The 22,794-nt window shown below is 35.0% G+C and overlaps 1 protein-coding gene across 2 annotated transcripts; it reads right to left on the bottom strand.

Annotated features, from left to right (window-relative positions):
• Positions 1 to 6,660: 6,660 nt before the first annotated feature.
• LOC123524780 (UNC5C-like protein) lies at positions 6,661 to 21,358 on the bottom strand. Of its 2 annotated transcripts, none has more exons than XM_053537979.1 (6): positions 21,237 to 21,358; positions 12,426 to 12,457; positions 11,050 to 12,135; positions 9,738 to 9,884; positions 8,519 to 8,683; positions 6,661 to 8,214 (listed from the first exon to the last, which is right to left on the bottom strand). In XM_053537979.1, the coding sequence occupies exons 2-6, from the start codon at positions 12,444 to 12,446 to the stop codon at positions 7,897 to 7,899; spliced, it is 1,737 nt and encodes a 578-aa protein (XP_053393954.1). In that variant the 5' UTR covers positions 12,447 to 12,457; positions 21,237 to 21,358; the 3' UTR covers positions 6,661 to 7,896. The 2 variants fall into 2 exon arrangements, with proteins under 2 accessions (XP_053393954.1, XP_053393948.1); XM_053537973.1 differs by lacking the exon at positions 21,237 to 21,358 and adding an exon at positions 15,314 to 15,452.
• Between the last annotated feature and the right edge of the window lie 1,436 nt (positions 21,359 to 22,794).

The following is a 22,794-nucleotide window of genomic DNA, read 5'->3' as shown; positions in this document are numbered from 1 at the left end:
TGGTAGATGCTTGGATTTTTCAAGGTGTTGGCAATGTTACAATGTTTTTGTCTGTTGTTAAGCAAAGACTGAATGATCAATTCATTCAAAATTGGAATTCGAGACTTAATAATTCTGATAAAGCCCGTTTCTATAAAACGTTTAATGTATTTCAATTTCAACCATATTTGGAATGTTTAAGGTCAATAAGTTTTGTCAAGCATTAACTAAATTACGAGTCTCATCACATAGATTACAAATTGAAGCTGGAAGATGGATTAGACCTGTAAGAATTCCTATTGATGAAAGAAAATGTTTTGTATGTAATCAATTGGAAGATGAATATCATTTTGTTATTGAATGTAGTTTAGATAATGATATAAGAAAGCAGTATTTACCACGAAAGTATTGGAATAGACCGAGTATAATGAAGTTTGTTGAACTTATCCAGTCAGACAATAAGAAAATCATAAGAAATTTAGGAATGTTTATTTATCATGCATTTGTCTTAAGAGATTCTACATTATATGGAAATTAATGTCCTTATTCCTCATAGTGATATGTGAAATAAGGCATAGATTATATTGGTCATTACGTGACCTTCTCCGGTTCTGATACTGTTAACATGAATAGAATAACTTAAAAGTAATTGAAATTAGTTTACAGTTATTAGTTTATGTAAACGTTAAATGTTATAGTATACAAAATAACATATAGGTAGTTAAACTTCAATTTTAATATTATGATGTTAATAGTACTATCTATTTAAGTGTCCAGAAACACATAAAACTGTACTTAAATGGACTGAACTCACTGATTATGTCGATATGTTTTCACTGTTATGCGCATTATGTAGTAAAAGATATTTATGGCAAATGATCTTTATTTAAATGTTACATGTTTTCACACTGTTTGTTCATTATGTATTATTGTGTGTTATTATCCTCGTGTATTTATAAATGCAATGGATTTAAATAAAGTATCTATCTATCTATCTATCTATCTATCTATATTGTACTGATACAACAACCTTGAATTATGTCTGGACGTTTGGGTTATCTTTTTTAACTTTTAGTGTCGGGTTTAATAAAGATGATAAGGATTAGATGCCGGATGATGCTTTTGTATATACTAGTGTACAATCAAACATAAGATAAAGAAGATCTGTTTACAGAGACCAGCTGCCCCTAATATGAATTGTTCCAATGCGAATAGGATCATTTAAACATTTGCAGTCAATTTTGTGAATAAAGTAAATCTGCAGATTAAAGACCAACTTAGCGCTTGACTTATCACTGAAACTGACTTTTATTTATTTATTTATTTATTTATTTATTTATTTATTTATTTATTTTGTCTCTTTATTATCCTTTTGATAGGCCACTGAAGGGTCGAGGGCAACCACTTCAGCACCTTAGAAAGTTTGCATCATTATTATATTTGTGGTTACTAGTCAATAGTACTCAATAGTACTCAATAGTACAATTACATACTATACTATTTATTCAAAATAAGCTCGGAATTCAAGACAATTTCTTTACGTTAACGTGTACTGTATAAATGTGATATGACTTATCCATCTAAATCATGCTTTTCTGAAGGAATGACATTATGAGAACTTTTTATAGTTGAAAATTCAGATCAGTAAGACAAACGCATAACCAGCATCGTTTTTCAGCCTCGGGGAGAGGAAAATGACACAAGAATTTAGATCTGGTGAATAAGCGGAGTTATTAATTTGTATCATTTTTTCATCGCACAAAAACTGTTGAAACTGGTGAGCCGCAGCGTTGTCATGGATCAACTGAAGACCGCAAAGACCATTCCTTGGACGCATTTTTGTACCCCCCGACAACAAAGTTGTAAGGGGGGGGGTATACTGGTTTCAGGTTGTCTGTCTGTCTGTCTGTCCGTCTGTCTGTCTGTCTGTCTGTCCGTCTGTCCGTAGACGCAATCTTGTGCGCACCATCTCTCCTTATCCCCTTGACACAATTTAATGAAACTTCTCATAAGTGATCAGTACCAACAGTAGTTGTGCATGGGGCATGTTAGGTTCTTTTAGAAAAAAAAATGCAGAGTTATGGAACTTTGTTTTTTTGTTACTATACTATATACATAGACACAATCTTGTGCGCACCATCTCTCCTCATCCCCTTGACACAATTTAATGAAACTTCACACAAGTGATCAGTACCAACAGTAGTTGTGCATGGGGCATGTTAGGTTCTTTTAGAAAAAAATTTGCAGAGTTATGGGACTTTGTTTTTTTGTTACTATACTATATACATAGACACAATCTTGTGCGCACCATCTCTCCTCATCCCCTTGACACAATTTAATGAAACTTCACACAAGTGATCAGTAACAACAGTAGTTGTGCATGGGGCATGTTAGGTTCTTTCAGCGACAAAAATTGCAGAGTTATGGGACTTTGTTTCTTGTTAACATACTATGTACATACAGTCTGCATATGCAATCTTGTGCGAGCCTAATCTACCAAACCCTTGCACACAATTTAATGAAACTTCACACAAGTGATCAGTACCAACCCTAGTTGTGCATGGTGTATGTTACATTCTTTTAGATAAATATTCTGCATAGTTATTGGACTTTGTTTTTTGTTACTATACTGTATACATACAGTCTATATACATACAGTCCACATAATTATGCAATCTTGTGTGCGTCAAATTGCAATGTACTGTGTAAGTGCCTGCGGGGGGTACATTCATCACCTTTAGTGATAGCTCTAGTTTTTTTTGTATTTTCGTTTGATAGCTTTCAGTACTTTGCCCTTTTAAAACTTTCCAGTGACGTTCTTGACGGTGTAGGAATGTGTACAGTCGAAGAAGATGTAATACTCACGCTTTTTGACACATTTAGTTTTTTTTGTTTTTGTTTTTTTTTTTTTTTTTTTTTTTTGCAATTACGTGGTCACTGTCTGCTGTCAATCGACGCCGTGTCTCTTAAAAGTTGTTACGGCCGCTTCATCATAGCTTAACAACTGCGTCAGGGAGTCGACTATCAGGCTCAGTGGTTAGAACATTGGACTTCCATCCGTGCGACCCGGGTTCGAATTCCAGCAGAGGCAGATGAGATTTTTCATCATGAAATTTTATCCTCTTCAATTTCTGTTACGCCCTTAAGTTGTTAGATGTGGGCTCGTCCGGGAAATGGACTTTATCTAGTGCCTAAAATGGCTTCACTATGCCAAAATGGCACTCCTTTGAAGAGACGGTCGCTTACTCATAGCTTAAAAGCAAACTCTGATAACTGCATCAGGGAGTCGTCTCTTTGGCACAGTGGTTTGAGCATTGGCCTTCCATTCGTGCGTCTACAAAATTGATACCTACATGAGTTATCTAACCTACTCGACCGATTTTGTACAAATTCAGCTTAAAACAATGTTTCGAATCTATCTGCCATAACCTGCACAGTCCGCCGTTGTGTGTTAGCCAGAACAAGTGGGCTATATTTGTCTTAATTCATTTGTAAATGAAATCTATGTGTTGATATACTGTCATGCATACCCGAGTATCAAGGATGAATTGGTTTATATGGTATTTACCACTGAAAACTCTTATCATAATTTATCAGATAAAAATAAATTGAAGTTTTGTCTCACCCTGATATAAATAAACAATAATTTCCTGGTAACATTTCAGGTTACAGTCTCAATTTGATATATATACATATATATTTATATCTATATAACATTTATATTGGTCTGTAAAACACCAAATAAGGAGAAAACTTGGTTTAAACAGTATTTATTTAGAAAACTGCACATATAACAATATACATGAATTTGTACATGAATGGATTAGAAAACAAGTTTACAAAAACTTATATGAATTCTTCTCCATTAAGAAATATTTACACAAGTACAAAGATGCGTTAGCAACATGGCCGTGTAACATATGCAGATGAAGTACTAAAGAGAAACTTTTAATGGTAGGATTTGAAAAAGATGAAATACTACGACAATATATTCCTATTATTAGGTTACAAAAAGTGAGATTTTTCGGTAAGTAGGCATTAAAAATTTTGGAAAAGAAATCAACAAGAGTGCACAGATAAAAAAAAACAACACATGGACACACTAAATTCAGCACACGGTTACAAGCGATGGTCACTGGGCAGGTCGTCGATGGCAACAAAGACTGATTAAAATTACATATCAAAGAAAACTTGTTATTGTTGTTTAGGTTTTATGTGAAAATGTAAAGAGCTAAAATAAATAACTGTATATTAACATTACACATTTATATGTGATGTAGATACAACAGTTTCTCGGTAACTGCAAAGACACTGGTTATGAAATAAAATGTTATCTTTGTTAACTTGTATGGGGTGTCGGGTTTTGTTCTACTTAGAACAAGAGAATTTTTTATGCAAACAGTGAAGACCCTGATCAAACGTCGCTTTCTGTTGCGTCTCATCTTGGTCTTCGGTGTTTGCCATAGTCCTCTTTTGCGGATGCTTAAATAAAACCTGTCCGGGAATGTTTCCCAGGTGACCCTCTATCAAGACAAGAATATATTTCAAGCTGTTCTTCACGTCATTTTGTTTTACATATACACTTATGTAGGAAAAGATATAAACATCTAATCAAAAACCAAAAGGCCGAGTCTATATTTGATATCACTCAGGTGGGCGCTTCATGATCCTATGGATCCTCTTGTTATTTTATTGTTCGAAAATGGACATTAAATAGTGCCTAAAATGGAAATTTCTGTGCCAACATGGCATTCGCGTAATCATAAGTGATGACTTTTGAAGCGGGGAAGTGTTACGATCGTTTACTCATAGCTTATAAGTTAAAACCAATCTCTGACAACTGCAACAGGGAGTCGACTTTTTGGCTTAGTGGTTAGAGCATTAGACTTTCATCCGTGCGACCCGGGTTTGAATCCCACATGAAGCAGATGGGATTTTTCATCATAAAAATTCTAACCTCCTCAATTTCTGTTACGCTCAACTACATTTATTACGTAACTGAGCCATGTCAGGCGAAAAGCGAAAAAAGTGTCTTCATGTATTTTTGTAAATTTCTGACAAGACTTAGTGAAGATCCACGCTTTCCTGTGTATCCAGGTTGTTGAATTAGGATCAGAAAATTACTTCTTGAGACAGAAGAGGTCTGTGACTTATTAGCAAACAGTGTGGGTCCTGATCAGACTGTTCATATGCACAGGCTTATATTGGCCCACACTGGTCGCAAAATCCTGAAGATTACTAAAGGCACTTGTTAGCGTGACGTGGTTCAATTATATTCAGGTTCATTGACAATCATAGCTTACACCTTAATGCTTCTGGACTTAATTTTGTTCACATTTTTATGAAATAAATATGAAAGATGGATGTAGCCATGTGTCCTTCTGTAATGTGACAAATGGCTTATCTTATTGCTTTTTCCTGTCCCTAACTTTTGAAAAGGTCAGGACATGAGAACATGACAGCACGACAAAATTAGGTCAATGATGCTTCCTTTGTGACTCCTCCCTGAGTTTGCTGTTCAGTCGCATGGGAGAATGGTCTGCTTAAAAAAGAGCAAGGACATGACAAAGCGTCACAATTACTATTTCATTTTATCACACCTGCTTGCTTTCTAGCTTTTCATTTTACTGTCTGTTATTATTTTAAATTTTAGTCTCAACATAGATATCAATTTATCATATTTGAATGTTTATATATATAAAGTATGTTGTGATTTTAATTTGAGGAGAAAATACATGTAACACAAGTTCAAACTTATTGGCAATTCCGACATTCTCCTTATTTGTATAAATTATCATTTATGTTTTTGGCCTTTGCCAAAATAACTTGATCTTACATAGTTTATAGTGTGCGCACACTTTTTGTGACTATCAATTTCCATTAATGCCTTTCCTTTAGCATAATAATGTTTAAGTTTTGTCATAAAATATATATTGTGGTTTGCAAAATGTCTGGATTTGTAATCCAGTACTGTTTATTTTGATTGTCATTGATATTATCACACATTATGGATATTTACACGCAATGTAATATAAAATTCTCCCGCATATCAACTTAGACTGTATGTGTATGTTGATCACTGTTTTGCCTCATTGCAATTTGGCCTAAAGAAATATTGAAAATAAACTATGAAACTAAATTGTCTTCAAAATTCCGAACTTTAGGTATGCTGACTTTAAACAGACCGACATGTCTGGTTCGTGTCTTACTACAAAAGAAAAACAAAACAAACAAAAAAACACACAAAAAAAACAACAATAACAAAAAAAAAACGAAGTATTCCATCTGAAATTGAACCGCTTTCCTTCAAAATTACTACATTCGAAACGATACCATGGCCGAATGCCGTAGACATATGCAGCTCAGCCCGGTAGTTTTAGTACTGGTGGTCTTGTTCTTATCACAACTGCATCAATATGTAATTGAAACCTTAGTTTTTCTGTAAATTGTCATAGTCCACATTTCATTTCAATATATCATTTTAAACAAAAATTATGATGCTAACACTGCTAGTAAATGTGACCGTAACACAGACAGTCGCACTCGGAACTAAGGTTCTATCTTGTCTTTATAAATGTTCTTCAAGGGGTTTACACAGTATGAAGGTACACGATATCTAAGCTAAAACATCTGTCTATCAATTGTAACCTTGGCCTTTGACGGGGACAACTGAAACATAGGTTAGATTAGATAATTTATTAAAGTTTCATCCATTTACATTTTATATCCATGTCATAGGACGCAAATAATATAAATCTCATATACAGCGCCCATCTCATATGTACAAGAACCCGCAATAAACAAATAGCCCCGTGACATCCATTCTATATATAATTACAAATTACAAGAGACAACAAATGGCTCATACCATAAAATGTTACAAAATTAACATATGTCATGTGTTGCTTTGAACGATTGTAGGTTCCACCTAGCTTTCGTAAATATTCTTCAATTGATGTACAAGATATGGAACCGTAACGTAAAAATAAATTGGCAGACTTACTTACAGACAAATGGACGGCTGAAAACGCGAACACTTAACTATTCATGGAAAATAATGATAAAAAGAGGTTTAAGCGATGCCCGATAGCGAACTATTATGAACCAAAGGTAGTCCGAAATAATGTGTGCAATATACTAAGATCAAAGCAGTTAGTTACAACGTCTTGATTGGTTACAATTCAGGATGAATTTGACATCATGCTAACAGTTGACACGACCTTGATTACCAATATAAAAGCATTTCATTTTCTTTCCTCACATTTTTTTCTTTACCTTTTAAATGTAGACATTTATATACAGTTAAATACTACATATACGTATGTTTACATTCTTTAACACTTAAAAGTAAAATCTTATTATAATTATGCACTTCAATTTTCCCACAATCAAACAGTTTTTAACACAATTAATACAAGTAAATGTCCGAAATACTTATGAACAACAGTTGCTAGATACTAGAGTTTCCACCAACCTTAGACGCTCGCTTCAAAAATGACCCGAAGACAATTCAATTCAGCGTACAGTATAGTAATACATCAAACGTTTCTGCTAACTTGTCTGTGTCTTGTTTTCTACTACATAAACTCCACCTTAACATGACTAAATATTTTAAAGGTCTAAATATTTTTTTATTTATTTCCTTTATCCATAATGGCACCTTACTTCAGTATGTTGCGTTTTACTGTCTAATAGACTGTCTAATGCATAAGTTATGGTTTATCCTAAGAAGTTATTTTTTAACATTCCTTTTCTTTCTGCAAATTGTTAGATAGTAATGATCAGGCACTCAATAGAATCAATAAGCAGTAATTTAACGGGATGCTGAGCGGAAAGATACTTTGTAGATTTTTTAAGGACCGCAAACTTCTCACACTTTAGTTACGGTTGAACTTGCACCATTTTGCGCGGTCAACATTATGTGCTAAGCTCCAAATCTGGGAACCGTTTTCTTATTTCTTCAGCAGCGTCTTTACGATTTATATCTCTCATTATTTGCTCTAACTCTGTGAAAGTTTTTCCTTCATCCAGCCATTTCTCGACTAGAATGCGCGTTTTGCTATCCTGAGTCCCTAGCCACCTAATTCTGGCAAGACTGCATTGCATTTTCTCTGCGAGATTTCTCCAATCTCCCGCGTCCGTGCCTGCCTCGTTTGGAGGATCCAACAAAATTACAAGCTCGTTTATAAGTTGCTCTTGTGGGTCCTCGTCCGGTGAAGATAAAGGTGAACTGGACTGTGAAATTTAGATTTAGATTATGTATGATGATACTATCTTAATACAATATATTACATATGAATATAATAATAACGTAAATACTAAAGTTAATTATTCAAACTATATCGATTGAATGTACATTGTCTTGTGATGGTATTTGAAGAAAAACTGCCTCTAATTCCGTTATCAATGAAGCGAGAAAATACTTTTTACTATGTTTTCAATAAGAACCATTTTTATTTTTGCATAATGTTATGTAGACCTACATGTCATTCCCCATTGATAGAAATATTCATTTTGAGAGAAACATATGATACATTACCAGTGACATCTTCTCGGCAATTTTCAGTTTTGCAGAGTTGTTTTCCGCACCATTTTGGTATGCTTCTATTTCACAAACTATATCAGCAACTGTTGGTTTCTTCGGTTTCATGACGAACGTACAGTGTGGATGGAAGGCGTGCCACAATTGTTCGAACGGTAATACCTGTAGGAACACATTGTCAAATTAGATACTTCGACAGTAACATAGGATAACGACCGAAAATCATAGTTTTGTCGAAGGTAAACCTAGGTTCACGTTTGTAAACTATGGTTTACGGTCGTAAACCCAAGTTCACGGTCGTTAACCTAGGTTCTCGTTCGTAAACATAGGTTAAAGTCCGTAACCTATGGTTCATAGCAAGTCAATTTTCAAATAATCACGTTCTTGGCCGAAAAACTAGGATTATACTAACCCATATTTTCGAGCAAAAACTTAGTATAACGGGCGTGAACCTTAGTTTACGCAATTGAACCCATGTTGACTTTCGATAAACTAGGTTTTTGGATTGTGCAAGAACCTATGTTTACGGGCGTGAACCTTGGTTTACGAACGTGAACCATAGTTTACGACCGTGAATCTATATTTACGACCGAAAATCATAGTTTTGTTCGAGAAACCTAGTTTATCGAACGTAAACCTAGGTTCACGCTTGTATACCCAAGTTCACGGTCGTAAACATAGGTTCACGTTCGTAAACATAGGTTCACAGCCGTAAACTATGGTTCACGGTCGTAAACATAGGTTGACGTCCGTAAACATAGGTTCACGGCTGTAAACCCATGTTCACGCCCGAAATTCATAGTTGATTTATAATGTATCGACCGTAAACCATGGTTTACGTTTGATAAACTAGGTTTCTCGATTGAACAACGAATTTCGGTCGTTGTCCTAAGTTTACGCTCGTGAACCTATGTGTACGACTGTGAACTTGGGTTTACAAGCGTGAACCTACGTTTACGAGCCTGAACTATGGTTTACGGCGTTATCTTATGTTTTCGCTCGAAAATATAGGTTAGTATTTGAAAAACATGGTTTTACGTTCGGAAAACCTGGTTTATCGATCATTAATCTTAGTTTTTCGACCGTGGACCTGGGTTCACGTAATTATTGGACAATTGGCGTGCCATAAACGTCTTCAGTATCCTTCGTTATCCAACTCTGGATAAAGTGGCGGCGGTAAACATACACAAACAACAGCGTAAGATTAGCTCGTTACCTCTGTTCTGCTCCCTGCCAGATTCCATTCGTCAGAGAGCTTCGCCATTTCTACAACAACATCCTGCTCGTTGTCATGTACGATTAAATCAGTCGTGTCTGACATCTTGACACTTGGGTCCATTTTAGTCACTAACGTTTCAACTTCCTAAACAGACATAAATCATAGCGCTAAATAAGTTGACAACGCAAATGAGTTTGAAAACTAATCTCAAAATTCTAATACCTGTTTGGCTGTTTCTGAACGTATTTTTGAAACAGACCAATCAATGGTAAGTTTGCATTCTTAATCTAGTTTATGAACACATGTTGCTATACAATTTTGACAGCAGGGCATGGATTACTGCACACTCACTTACTTACTCACTGTCATCTGAGTTTAAGAACTGTTTCAAAGTGAAAATAAACAACAACAAAAATGAAATAAACAGAACTTTAAAATATGTACTTTTAGTATGGCGCGCTTTATTAAGCATTAGAATACATTTATCAGACACAGAATTAATTTGTTTGTAAACAGGCACGTATCCAGAAGCTACTTAGTAGCTTTTGGAGAAAGTTTTAAAATAAAAAAAATACAGTTGTAAATATTTGTAGACACATACTATTTCATTAACAGGCGCACAGATATAAACAGAAGTCGAAATGCAAATTACCGTAATTGAGAGCTGCAGACCTAGACATTTCAGAAATATTTTCAAAATAAATTTGGTGTAACATGTTGATTCTACGGAAGCGTGAAAGGGCCATCAGACGCTAATACGTTTTAATACGTTATGGTTGCGGAAAGGATATATATGAGACAAATTAACAAAACACACTAGCATTGTTGTTTATGTAATTATATATGTTACGGACAAGAACTGTTTTTGAAATGCAGAAAACTAAACTTAATGTTAAAAATCACTTGAACGGACGTAATAAGATAAACAAACCTTTGGATTAGGAAGTAAATATCAGAAGTTGTAAATTACTTTAACTTATCTTCCCTCAACACATTCACTTTAACACGTACCTTGTTTACATATCAAATGATTTCTTTTTCGGTTTCATGAATTCAATTCTTCACAGTGTTCCATATTATTTAGACTAAAGAAACTATGTATTACAGTTTATGTTTGTAACCTTTATCAAGCGAAAAAAAACACTAAACAAAACCTGTTCAGTTAAATGAAGAAATGTATACGTCTAAGCATGGCGTACCGGCCTTCTGTAAAAATGTTATGCGCTGTTTTGTCATGCCGGGAACGTGTACAAATATATATTTTGATGCGTTATTTGAATATATATCTGAAATAAAAAATGTAAAATACCTCTAGTTCGTCTTTGTACTTGTTTAAGCAGTAAAGTCTTGGTTTGAAGAAAGAGCCTCTTTGTAATTTTCCGGCAAATGCCACGATATGCACAAGTTTAGCTGCCGTCTTTCCAGGTTTTGACTCTCCAGTGCACGTGTAAAGTGTGAAATGGTTTAGCTTTAAACTGATATGATTATGGTTGACATCTCTTTCTTCATAATCCGCCAACGTAATCGGTACCCAGTCACTCTGCTCGTTCATTGCGCCTTCCCGTTTAAGAATTTTCGGAATCCAGTCCGATGTGACCTTGATCGCTGCGTGCGGAAAGGTCAAAGTTACTGGTGATTTAAATTTAAGACCACTAGGATGACATAAAACAATTGGACTTAGCAAAGCTTGCTTCTTTGAAAGAGTGGGCACGAGCTTTTCGTCCCAAAGTATCCCAACAGAAATAAATTTGTCTTCCTCTAAAGCATTTGGAGGGATCACTAAAGACACACCAGATATTTTCAAATTCCCGCCTTTTGGACCGATCGTCTTATGAACGAAAATTCCTTTATTTTGACTAATGACGTCATCAAAGCTCTGCGTGCTGCCACTGAACAGAAGTGATGTTGGTACGCCTTCCTTCCAGTCTTCAGTTAGCACCCTGCTTACGGCAGATCGTTTATTTGTCTCTTTATTGACTACTTTCACACTTTCTACGGGAACATCAGTGCTAGTGTTAGTTTTTACTTTATAATAATGCTGAGCCGTCATAAGAACCTGTCCTAAAGGTGGTGCATTTCCATAAATATTAGCCTCTTCCTTTTGTATCGCTATAGTCATCCTTGCTCGTACACAACTCCGGTTTGAAATCTCAGACGCTTGACTCAGCGGACGTCGTCTGTCGTTTGTCATTTGTAAGTCAACGTCATTAATTTCTATTGCACTGTCTGTCATACGTACTGTCTTTTTGTACGTAGTTTTTCCCTTTTCAAGGTCTTGCAGCCACCGGATATCCTTTTCGTGTTGACGTAGTTTCCCATAGATCCAGAAAATTATTATACTGCCTAAAATTACCACGGCAAGGAATAGAATGCCAAGAATTGCCAATCCAATCACCTGAAATATTTCAATGGAACGAATATGTGTGCATAAGTGGAACACCAAAAACTAAAAGAGGATATGCGAAACTAATAAAAACATATTAGATAATATATTTTCGCAGTTGTGTGTTATAATGCGTATGTTTAGTTACTAATAATCTATATAAAATTTAAACTGACCTTACCAACTACAAAGTAAACCAAGAACGTTTTACAAGTTCTGTGATATTGTTCGTGCAATAAAACATCGGATAACAATAAGTGTTACAGTGGAATAGAAATATTGAACACATGTTAATAACTCACCAGAGATGTGTCACTCGTCATGCTTCAAGGTCCTGAAATAGATTTGACATGGTTTGCTTATCATGTTTTGTAGGTTCTTAAAACAATTGGTGCGATCGCTAAAAATAGTAGTAACAAGAGCTGTCTCCATAGGATGACACATGCCCCCGATGGCACTTTGAATGAATAGTTATGGCCGATGTTAGAGCTTAGGACCTTTGACCTACGGACCTGGGTCTTGCGCGCGACACGTCGTCTTACTGTCGTACACATTCATGCCCAATAATTTTAAAATCCATGCATGAATGACAAAGATATGGACCGGACACGCCCATCAATGCACTATCATGAAATATGACCTTTAACGTCTAAGTGTGACCTTGACCTTTGAGCTACGGACCTGGGTCTTGCGCGCGACACGTCGTCTTACTGTGGTACACATTCATGCTAAGTTATTTGAAAATCCATCCATGGATGACAAAGATATGGACCGGACACGAATGCACTATCATGAAAAATGACCTTTAACGTCTAAGTGTGACCTTAACCTTTGAGCTACGGACCTAGGTCTTGCGCGCGACACGTCGTCTTACTGTGGTACACATTCATGCCAAGTTATTTGAAAATCCATCCATCGATGACAAAGATATGGACCGGACACGAATGCACTATCATGAAAAATGACCTTTAACGTCTAAGTGTGACCTTGACCTTTGAGCTACGGACCTGGGTCTTGCGCGCGACACGTCGTCTTACTGTGGTACACATTCATGCCAAGTTATTTGAAAATCCATCCATCGATGACAAAGATATGGACCGGACACGAAAATTGCGGACAGACTGACAGACTGACAGACCGACAGACGGTTCAAAAACTATATGCCTCCCTTCGGGGGCATAAAAATTGCCCACATTTAACTTTATCCGTTGACAGCATCTATTGTAGAGGCTGATTCCTGTCATTCTGTGGCTCCAAAGTCAAAGACAACTTCAAAGACATGACCATATTTTTCTGGAATTGATTTTATTCGTTGTGGCATTTGGCTCGTTCTTTCACCCAAGTCGTGGTTTTATCATGTCGTTGTAACAGGGATGAAAAACAGACAAGATGCTGACAAAACGGCAAATCTTAAAATGTATTCACCTTCAAAACAGATTGACAAACGAACTTTGTACTTTATGGTTCTGTTGTTGTGGCGGAGGCGACAGGGTGACACAACGACAAATAAGAAAATTTGAAAAAAGGAGCTACAACGACATCTAACGAAAATAACGACACTTTAAGGTAGTGTACTCGTAGGCATACCGACACTAAAAAGAAAAATGGCGCGAAAAAAATGGTAGTCGCATAATGGCGGATACAAAGAGTCATCAGTTTTTTTGCTCTATAGAGCTATTTTCCTTATTTCTTTGCATTTTTTTTTTTTGCTAAAATCACATGACAGATCTATGCTTGACATGTAGGTAGCATTTTCATTTTGAAATAACAACATTACAAAATTTTTCATGGAAACTTAGATCATACACAACCAGTATAATTTGGGGTTTCATTTTTTAGCTGATTTTGCAGTTTGTGTGTTTAACTGAAATGATTTTTCTTGCATCAAACATGACCCCCACTTTTCTTTTGATTTTTAGTTAGTACTGACAATATACGCGTCCACTACCTTAAGTCCGCCGTTATGGGCGTGTGAATTGAGTGTCGTTATTAATTTTCATTCTGTCGCTAGAGATATTAGCGGGTCGACAGAATGATTGAACGAAAAAATTTAAATATAACAGGGGCTGCAGAACGACAGGATGAAACGGGCAAAACAAAAAACTTTTTACACTACCGTGACAAATTACCGTTTCGAGAATCAGGCAAAATTATGCTGACCCTATGACCTTTACAGTGCTGAAGTAATTCTTTTATGATAAAGATTTCAAAATATGATACAAATAGCAGCTTTCATCGCATCTTATCATGTCAAATTTGGTATTTAGATGTTTACATACGGAGGACGTGGGATTTTAAATTCTTTTAAAACCCCTTGCCATATACGCTGACGTTTACACTGGCAAATGAATAATAATTTAGTTGCATGTGCCCATAAATCAGTTTAACAAAACTTAAGCAATACCCTACATAATATACAAATAAGGAAGAGATCCGCCCATGAACATTTTTATGACAATTTTTAGAAATATATTGACCAACGACTATAGAAAAAAGAATGCTGGAAAATCATCCTATTTAAAACATAACTTTGCATTTAACTAATGAAAATTTGAAAAAAGCCAATAATATATCCTGGCGGCTAACACTCAGTATTCAGGTTAGGTGATAAATATTTTAATGCCGTTTAGTTTAACGTTATAGGTGACATAGATAGAACAATGTTTTTTATATTGCAAGATAAAACGTCACTGATCCACTAAGATCAAGCATTGTAAATATTTATTGATCCATAGTATCCACAGTTGTTTAAGATCCGTACAGTATTTTTAAGGAAGTTCTTTAAGTTTGAATTTTAACAACTTTTAAAATACGTAGATTCTATATGAAAATCAATATATGTTTTCGTTTTTTATTTATTTTTGTGTGTGTTTTTGTTTGTTTGTATACGCATGGGGGCGTGGAGTACTTATTTGACCATGTTTCTGTCGCAATTTAAACAAAAGCTTAAAAAAAACGTTGGAATGCATCAGTGAATTATAAAGTCACTGAGCCCTTGAAGCAATTGGATTTAGAGAGAGACGAGATGAAAGATGGAGAACGTGACAAGGAATATAAAAGCGTCGTAAATGTAATTTTCATCTTCATGTGAAATAAAGTCAGATTAAATCGAATGATTTTCAGTAAATGGACTTCTTCCAAACTATTTTTCGTCTGATGAGATAAAAATAATTAATACAGTGTAACTTACCTGAAGTAGATATATAATATCCTCAATTTTTTTCACACCCTGCAAACGTCATAAAGCACTGTAAATAATAGTGCTAAACGTAAATCAAATCGATTAGAAATACAGTCAAATGCATTAAACACTCACCGGTTTCTTAACTTCCGCGTTTATGGTACAAAATGTACACGTATTTTAAAACCCATGTACCGTGTCGGCCAAAGAATATGCGCATTTTGAAATACTTCATTTCCTATGATTAAACTGTTCAGCTAAGGAGTGTCGTTTTTCTATCCATTTATTTCTCGATCATCAGTTTTTATACAATGAAATGCATTTAAACATATATTTAAGTCATTGATGAATAGATATAATGCGACTATTTGATAACTTAAAGTCAGTTTTATATTATAATACCCGTAATTCATTTTTTTTCTATTTCATTATTTCCATAAATAAATACATGTATATGATATTACAAAATGAATTTAATATGACTTACGGATATCTTTCAATATACATGTATCTATTATGTGATACCATTAGTCTAATTCCATGAATTAAATGAATTTTAGATATCGAAATCAAAATTCGATGTTATTGGATGAGTTCTTGATATCTTAAAATAAAAAATATTGTTGGATATCTGTGATATCATTCAGTACATAAAATTTTTTATGCAATGTACTTTTTTTAACATTGTCACCACATTTATTTCCTAGTAGCGCTGTATCCGAGGTAAATGTGTCTCAAATATTGATATACGTTCATTTATTCATTTTTCAAAACAATTTTTACACAATGTACGTTTCTTTTTCTACATTGTCATTACACTTACTAGTAGCGTTTTATACGAGACAAATGTGTCTCAAATATTGATACTTCTAATAATGTTTTATTAACGGCTATTAGAATAATGTCAAATTTTTCACACTTTGTACTTGTTAAGGTGTACAATATTTCTCTGGGTAAAATTCTCACGCTTCATACTCTGTATGGCGGCAATGAAAATAAAAGCACAAATTTTAGGTTAAAAATATTAGAATATAGAGCCATAGACAATGAAGTGAAAAATCGTAAACTAAATCTGGTTTTCCGTGGAATCAAGGAAGAACCCCATGAAGATTTAGAAAAGAAAACATCAGACATTATCGCATTGTACCTTGAAATTGACACTTCAAAAATATTTGTAAACAACGTGTATCGGGTAGGATTATCTAGTGACTCGCTGTGCCGCCCTATTATAGTCTGTTTCCAAAATGAAAATGATATCGAACTGATTCTTCGCAATGCGTACAAGCTGAAAGGTTCTGAGTACGGGATAAATAGGGACTATCCTAGAGAAATAGTTCAAGCACGCTCAAAATTATGGAAACGCTATAAGACTGAGAAATCCAGAAATCCGAGAGGAACTGTTGTCATTGGATACCCGGCAAAACTTATAGTTAAACGGAAGGTTATACAAGACGAATTCCCGGATTGGAAATACGTGATGCGGGCTGCGAGAGGCTCGCGCTTGGAACCGTCTAATCCAGAAACTGCACGTGCGGAACGTATAACCAAACAGAAACACGTGACAAAGGGCACTGCTCCGGTGTCCACTTCGAACATGTTCAGGGCACTTTCTGCTGAGTCGGTGCAATCGGACTCTAGCACGGAAGGCTACGATTCTGTCCGTGAAACCACCTCTTCGGACAAAAGTGAGACGGAGTTGGATGACTATAGTCAGTCCATGCTCCGAATGCAGGCTCAATTCGACTCCAGCTCGGGTCGTAGATCGGGAAACTCCGCCGGGGCTACTGGTGGACCCGGTGACCAATCAAAGCCGAGTTCCACTTCCAGTGCTATGGGCTAGGTCAGCGGAGGGAATAGCGACCGTGTGACGTGTCAACAACAGACTGCTATGAACAAAAGTGGTAAAACATTGAATGAATCGAACGGTACTTTACATACTTTAAGCATTGCTGCTCTTAATGTTTGTGGCCTTAAGAGGCGTTCTTTATACCCAGAATTTGTTAATTTAGTTAAAAGTCATGATATATTTTTACTATCAGAAACAAAAGTGGATGAGCATGATATTATTGATATTGACGGATATACCTTTTTTAGTAAACCTCGTAAACAAAAATATATTAGAAAAAGTGGTGGGGTCGGTGTATTGATAAAGGACAGTGTTGCCAAATATGTTGATACTATTGATAGCAATTCTGAATATATAATGTGGATAAAACTAAAACCTCAATGTACAAATTTAGAAACAGATATTGTTCTGGGTATTGTATATGTACCTCCGATGCATTCTAGGTTTTATAATGATGACGAATTTGAGTTGTTTGAATCTGATATTTTTGCAATATGTAGCGAATATGAACATGTTTATATTTCTGGCGATTTTAATGCCCAAACGGCAGAAATGCAAGACTACACTAAAAATGACGATTTTTTGTCAGACTTTTTTCATTTTGACAATGATACCATAAGCTTTTTTGATCAAAGGTCCAAAATGGAAAACAGTGGAATTTCATTAGAGAGAAAATCGCATGATAAGAAGATAAATAATCATGGCTACAAACTTATAGACCTGTGCAAAATTAATAATGTATTTATTATTAATGGAAGGCTGGGAAATAAGCCAAGTAACCTAACCTTCCGAAATGTCTCATTAATTGATTATCTGTTATCTTCAATTTCTGCATATAAATTTTTGTACGAATTTAATGTGACTAATGTAGACAGTCTGATGTCAGATGGGCATTCACTAATTACCTTTAAACTCATAATTAATCAAAAGATAACGCATGATACAAGCATGAGTAAACCAAAAAGCCCAAAATGGGATCAAACATTATCCCATACTTTCAATGAAAATATTAGTTTTGAAGATATAACTGCAACTGTATCTCAAATGCAAGCGAGCAATCCTGATGATGTAGATCAAAACATGATCGATAATGTTACCTCTAAATTGTCAGACATATTCATACAAAGCGCCCAAAAAACATTCCCCGATAATAAGTCAAGAAATAAAGCGTTTAAAAGTAACTACAAAAAGCCATGGTATGGTACTGAGTGTGACAAAGCACGAAAAACTTATAACAAGGCTAGAAAAAAATATACTAAGCACCCATCAGAGTACAATAAACTTCATGCAAAAAGTGCATGTAAAAAGTATAAAAATACAATGAACATGTATATAAATAAATACAATAAAAATAACCAAAATAAATTAAGGAAAATACATACAAAGCAACCAAAAGAATATTGGAAGTTCCTTAATACTGTAAAATCGAAAAGCAAAAGGGCTGAAATGCCATCACTTGATTCCATGGATAATTATTTTAAGGATACTAATAATAACCAATACCACGATATGGATGACAGCGATATTCTTAATAATTTAAACATTAGTGATGACGATAATTTATTAAACGCATATATAAGCCAGGAAGAAATTGTTAAATGTATAAATAATTTAAACAATGGTAAGTCTCCCGGCCTGGATAGTATAATTAACGAATATATCAAATCTACTAAGGAGAAAATGTTACCTCTGTATATTGCTTTATTTAACCTCATACTTAAAACAGGTATAATACCGAGAAGCTGGACTGAAGGGGTCATTATACCCATATACAAAAAAGGTGATCCATTAAACACCGAAAATTATCGGCCAATCACGTTACTTTCATGTGTTAGTAAACTATTTACTTCTATACTAAATTTAAGATTGGGAAAGTTCCTTGACCAGAATAGCATCCTCTCGGAAAACCAAGCCGGTTTCAGGGCAAATTACTCCACTACGGACCACATATTCACTTTAAACTCCATCATTGAATTATTAAGGCATAGTAAAAAGCAAATATTTACATGCTTCATTGATTTCTCTCGAGCATTTGATTCCGTGTGGAGGGTAGGTCTGTGGAGGAAGTTGATAAAGTATAATGTAAATGGAAAGTTCTTCCGAGTAATACGAAATATGTACTCTAACATTAAGTCCTGTGTCTCTGATGGTAACACTAAATCACAATTTTTTCACAGCAATTGTGGGGTACGTCAAGGGGAGAATTTATCCCCTCTACTATTCTCCTTATTCCTAAATGACCTCGAAGAATATTTAGATCAAAAAGGCAACTCTGGAATCAAGATGCAAGATAATGAGAACGATCTTGTCACCTGGCTAAAAATAATAGTTTTACTTTATGCAGATGACACAGTTCTTGTCTCTGATAATGCTGATGACCTACAAAAATGCCTCAATGACTTCAATGATTATTGCAAAACCTGGAACTTGGTTGTAAATAAAGATAAAACTAAGATTATTGTCTTTGGTGCCAGAAATAATGCTAACTTCTCATTCAAAATTGATAATTCTACACTAGAAGTAGTTGATTCTTATAAATATTTAGGGGTATGGTTTTCTAAATCTGGAAGCTTTCTAAATGCAAGAAAAAATCTCGCACAAACGTCTCGTAAAGCTATGTTCTTATTCTATAAAGAATTAATAACCTTAATTTACCTATTGATCTAATTCTTAAATTATTTGATCATACGATACTACCAATATTAACATACTCATCAGAAGTATGGGGTTATGAAAATTTATCAATGCTTAATAAAATTCATAATGAATTTTTGAGGAAGCTGTGCAATCTAAGAAAAAGTACTCCACAGTACATGCTTTTAGCTGAGTTTGGAAGGTATCCAATTGATATAACTGTAAAATGTAGAATGATAGGATTTTGGAATAGGCTAGTTACTGGTAAACAAGATAAACTCTCATACCAATTATTAAGTATATGCTTAATCTATCAAATTTCAAATCTAAATGGATCAACCACGTAAAAAGTATCTTTGCTGAAACTGGAAGAATAGACATATGGCAAAACCAAGAGCAACTTGAAACAAAATCAATTAAATATATTATTAAAAAGATACTACTTGATCAAAACATTCAAAGTTGGCATGCATCTTTACAAAACTCATCAAAAGGTAAAAATTATGCCCTAATTAAGGATAAAATAGAATTAGAACCATACCTGATTAAACTAGATAAATCTGAAAGTAGGCTTTTAATCAAATTTCGAACTAGCAATACGTATTTTCCCAATGAAGTGGGTAGATGGGCCGGGTTAGCTGTTAATGAAAGGGAATGCCCGTGCTGTGATAGCTTGGAGACAGCTGATGAATATCACCTGCTACTTAAATGTACCTACATGTATTTTCATGCAGATAGAACAACCTATCTGAAACGCTATTATTATGAAAATACGAATGTGTACAAATTCAGTGAACTTCTAAACAACTCTTCCATTAAACAGTTAAGAAATGTATGTAAATTTATTAAAATACTCTTTAAAAAGTTCAAGACATGATCCTGAAGAAGTACTCATGTATTGTATAAAAGCTTTGTCTTATAAATAGGCCTATGTACACTATTTGTCTGAAATTGTAATGCTTGATGTTTGATGCAAACATCCGACTGTTTCCTTTTATGATGGTACCTCAAAGTTGTATTCTACATGTCTACATAATCATTTATGCAGGTGCGAAGTAATGCGCTAGTGTCACTGGTGACGGGGCGCGGACCCGGTGGCGGGCTGGGAATGCGGCATGACATGGAAATCCATGTGACCATGGAGACTCATGTCGTGCTGGGTATCCCTAGCCGTGGCCTCGGGTGCGTGCTCCCGGAACTTTGGACAGGACCGCGTTATTTCGCACCTATCCTACAACTGTTAATTACAATTAAGTAATTTAATTCAGACAAAGCACATGCCGACTGAAATGCTATTTTCAAGCACATATCTGCACTAGCTCCTTGAAGATGTGCCCATTTAGCTTCTCAATGACAGCTGAAACCCAGCACAGCATTGTCGCCCATGTGCTTTGTACGTTTGTTACAAAATGTTTAAAATAATGAACATAATAATGTTTCTAATCAACTTACTAATGCATCTTTTGACATCCAGTGATACTCCCATCTGTATTATTATTAATCCACAATGATTGAATATTATTATAATCCTTACTTCTAACAAAACAAATACCAGGTCACCTTTCCACTGTCGGTGCACATATTTTTACAAAGAGAACCAATCAATTGCGAGAACGCACCGATAAACACGCCCATGTGTAGTCATTCACACGTTTAATAGCTTTGACCCAGTGATCGAGTCAATACACATTGTCACGTGACCTGTGTATTCTATATTAGTAAACAAAATACCTTAGATGAATATAGTCTGTTTCAAAAGTTATAGTTCCCCTTTCCCGCTGACGAAATGCTCCAAAAAGATCATAATCATAAAAATGGTATTTGTTTTGCGTGTAGGACTGGGATGGGGCTGGAGACACATTCGCAGTACTGTAAAATACTTATTTGCTGTAATGTGGCTGTGCCCTTACCCCCAAAACAGTCCAATCAGTGAAAATGTAATTCTACTTCCTAGCATTTTTTAGAATTGAAATTAATAACACCATGTCACGTATAATTGTATTGTATTTAGAGCAACTGTTCGCTCATACATCGTGTAATATGATTTGAGATGAAATAAAGTGTTGTCTATGTCTATGTCTATGTCTATGTACTGGAATTGATTATCGACTATGAATTGAATGACAATTTTATGTCGAATAAACTATATGTTATGTTATGTTATAAAAAATCGTACACTGACACAATTGCGTACAATTATTGATACCCTAAAATCGTACACTGACACCATTCTGTACAAATTATTGATACCCTAAAATCGTACACTGACACCATTGTGTACAAATTATTGATACCCTAAAATCGTACACTGACACCATTGTGTACAAATTATTGATACCCTAAAACCGTACACTGACACCATTGTGTACAAATTATTGATACCCTAAAATCGAATTTAGGATAACATCAGATCACACATACTTCCATAATGTATTTTAAGATATCACAGCATGCATTTAGGAAATTAAAATTAGCAAAAAAATAAATAGTATATATGCGTGCAATACTCATCAAACAAATTATGCATGAAATACATCTTGAAACGCGTGTTCTGGCTTTAATGTGAAAAAAAATGCAAATTTACTCGAGCTGTGTGGGTGAACTCGCTCTAAGGCCCGTGCAGTAGTTAATTCCTTGGATTTTGCAGACCTTGTTGTGCTTACCGTGCCGTAATAGTTCTGTTATAATGCGTTATTATATATTCTAACACGACCAGCAAATAACCTACATACATGTAGTAGAGCAAAATCTATCTCTGGTTATTTAACAAACAATCAAGGCCTTCGCGTTGTTTATCGTCTGATTTACCACGGTTCAGAGTTAAGATGCGTAGGAATTGAACCATGAGGGCGTTAGCCCGAGTGGTTAAATACTGAAGCATCTGAACGATGAACCGTGGTAAATTAGACGATAAATTACAAGAAGGCCTTGATTGTTTTCATTCTGACATGCTCATTGATATATTTTAATAAATATTATACTGGACTTCATTTACGCGAGGAGTATAGTA

Source organism: Mercenaria mercenaria, chromosome 1 (assembly GCF_021730395.1).
Source record: "Mercenaria mercenaria strain notata chromosome 1, MADL_Memer_1, whole genome shotgun sequence".
Classification (NCBI taxonomy): domain Eukaryota; kingdom Metazoa; phylum Mollusca; class Bivalvia; order Venerida; family Veneridae; genus Mercenaria; species Mercenaria mercenaria.
The sequence above is the reverse complement of the archived record's forward strand: the minus strand, read 5'-3'. Positions and strand labels throughout refer to the sequence as shown.

What these genes read in the sequence shown, in the direction of transcription:
- LOC123524780 (XM_053537979.1), bottom strand. Translation starts at nt 12,446, where the DNA reads ATGACGAGTGACACATCTCTG. An exon ending in AGTACAAAGACGAACTAGAG is followed by an intron (nt 9,885 to 11,049) that starts GTATTTTACATT and finishes ATGTCTGTTTAG; the next exon opens with GAAGTTGAAACGTTAGTGAC. An exon ending in TTGCCGAGAAGATGTCACTG is followed by an intron (nt 8,215 to 8,518) that starts GTAATGTATCAT and finishes TAAATTTCACAG; the next exon opens with TCCAGTTCACCTTTATCTTC.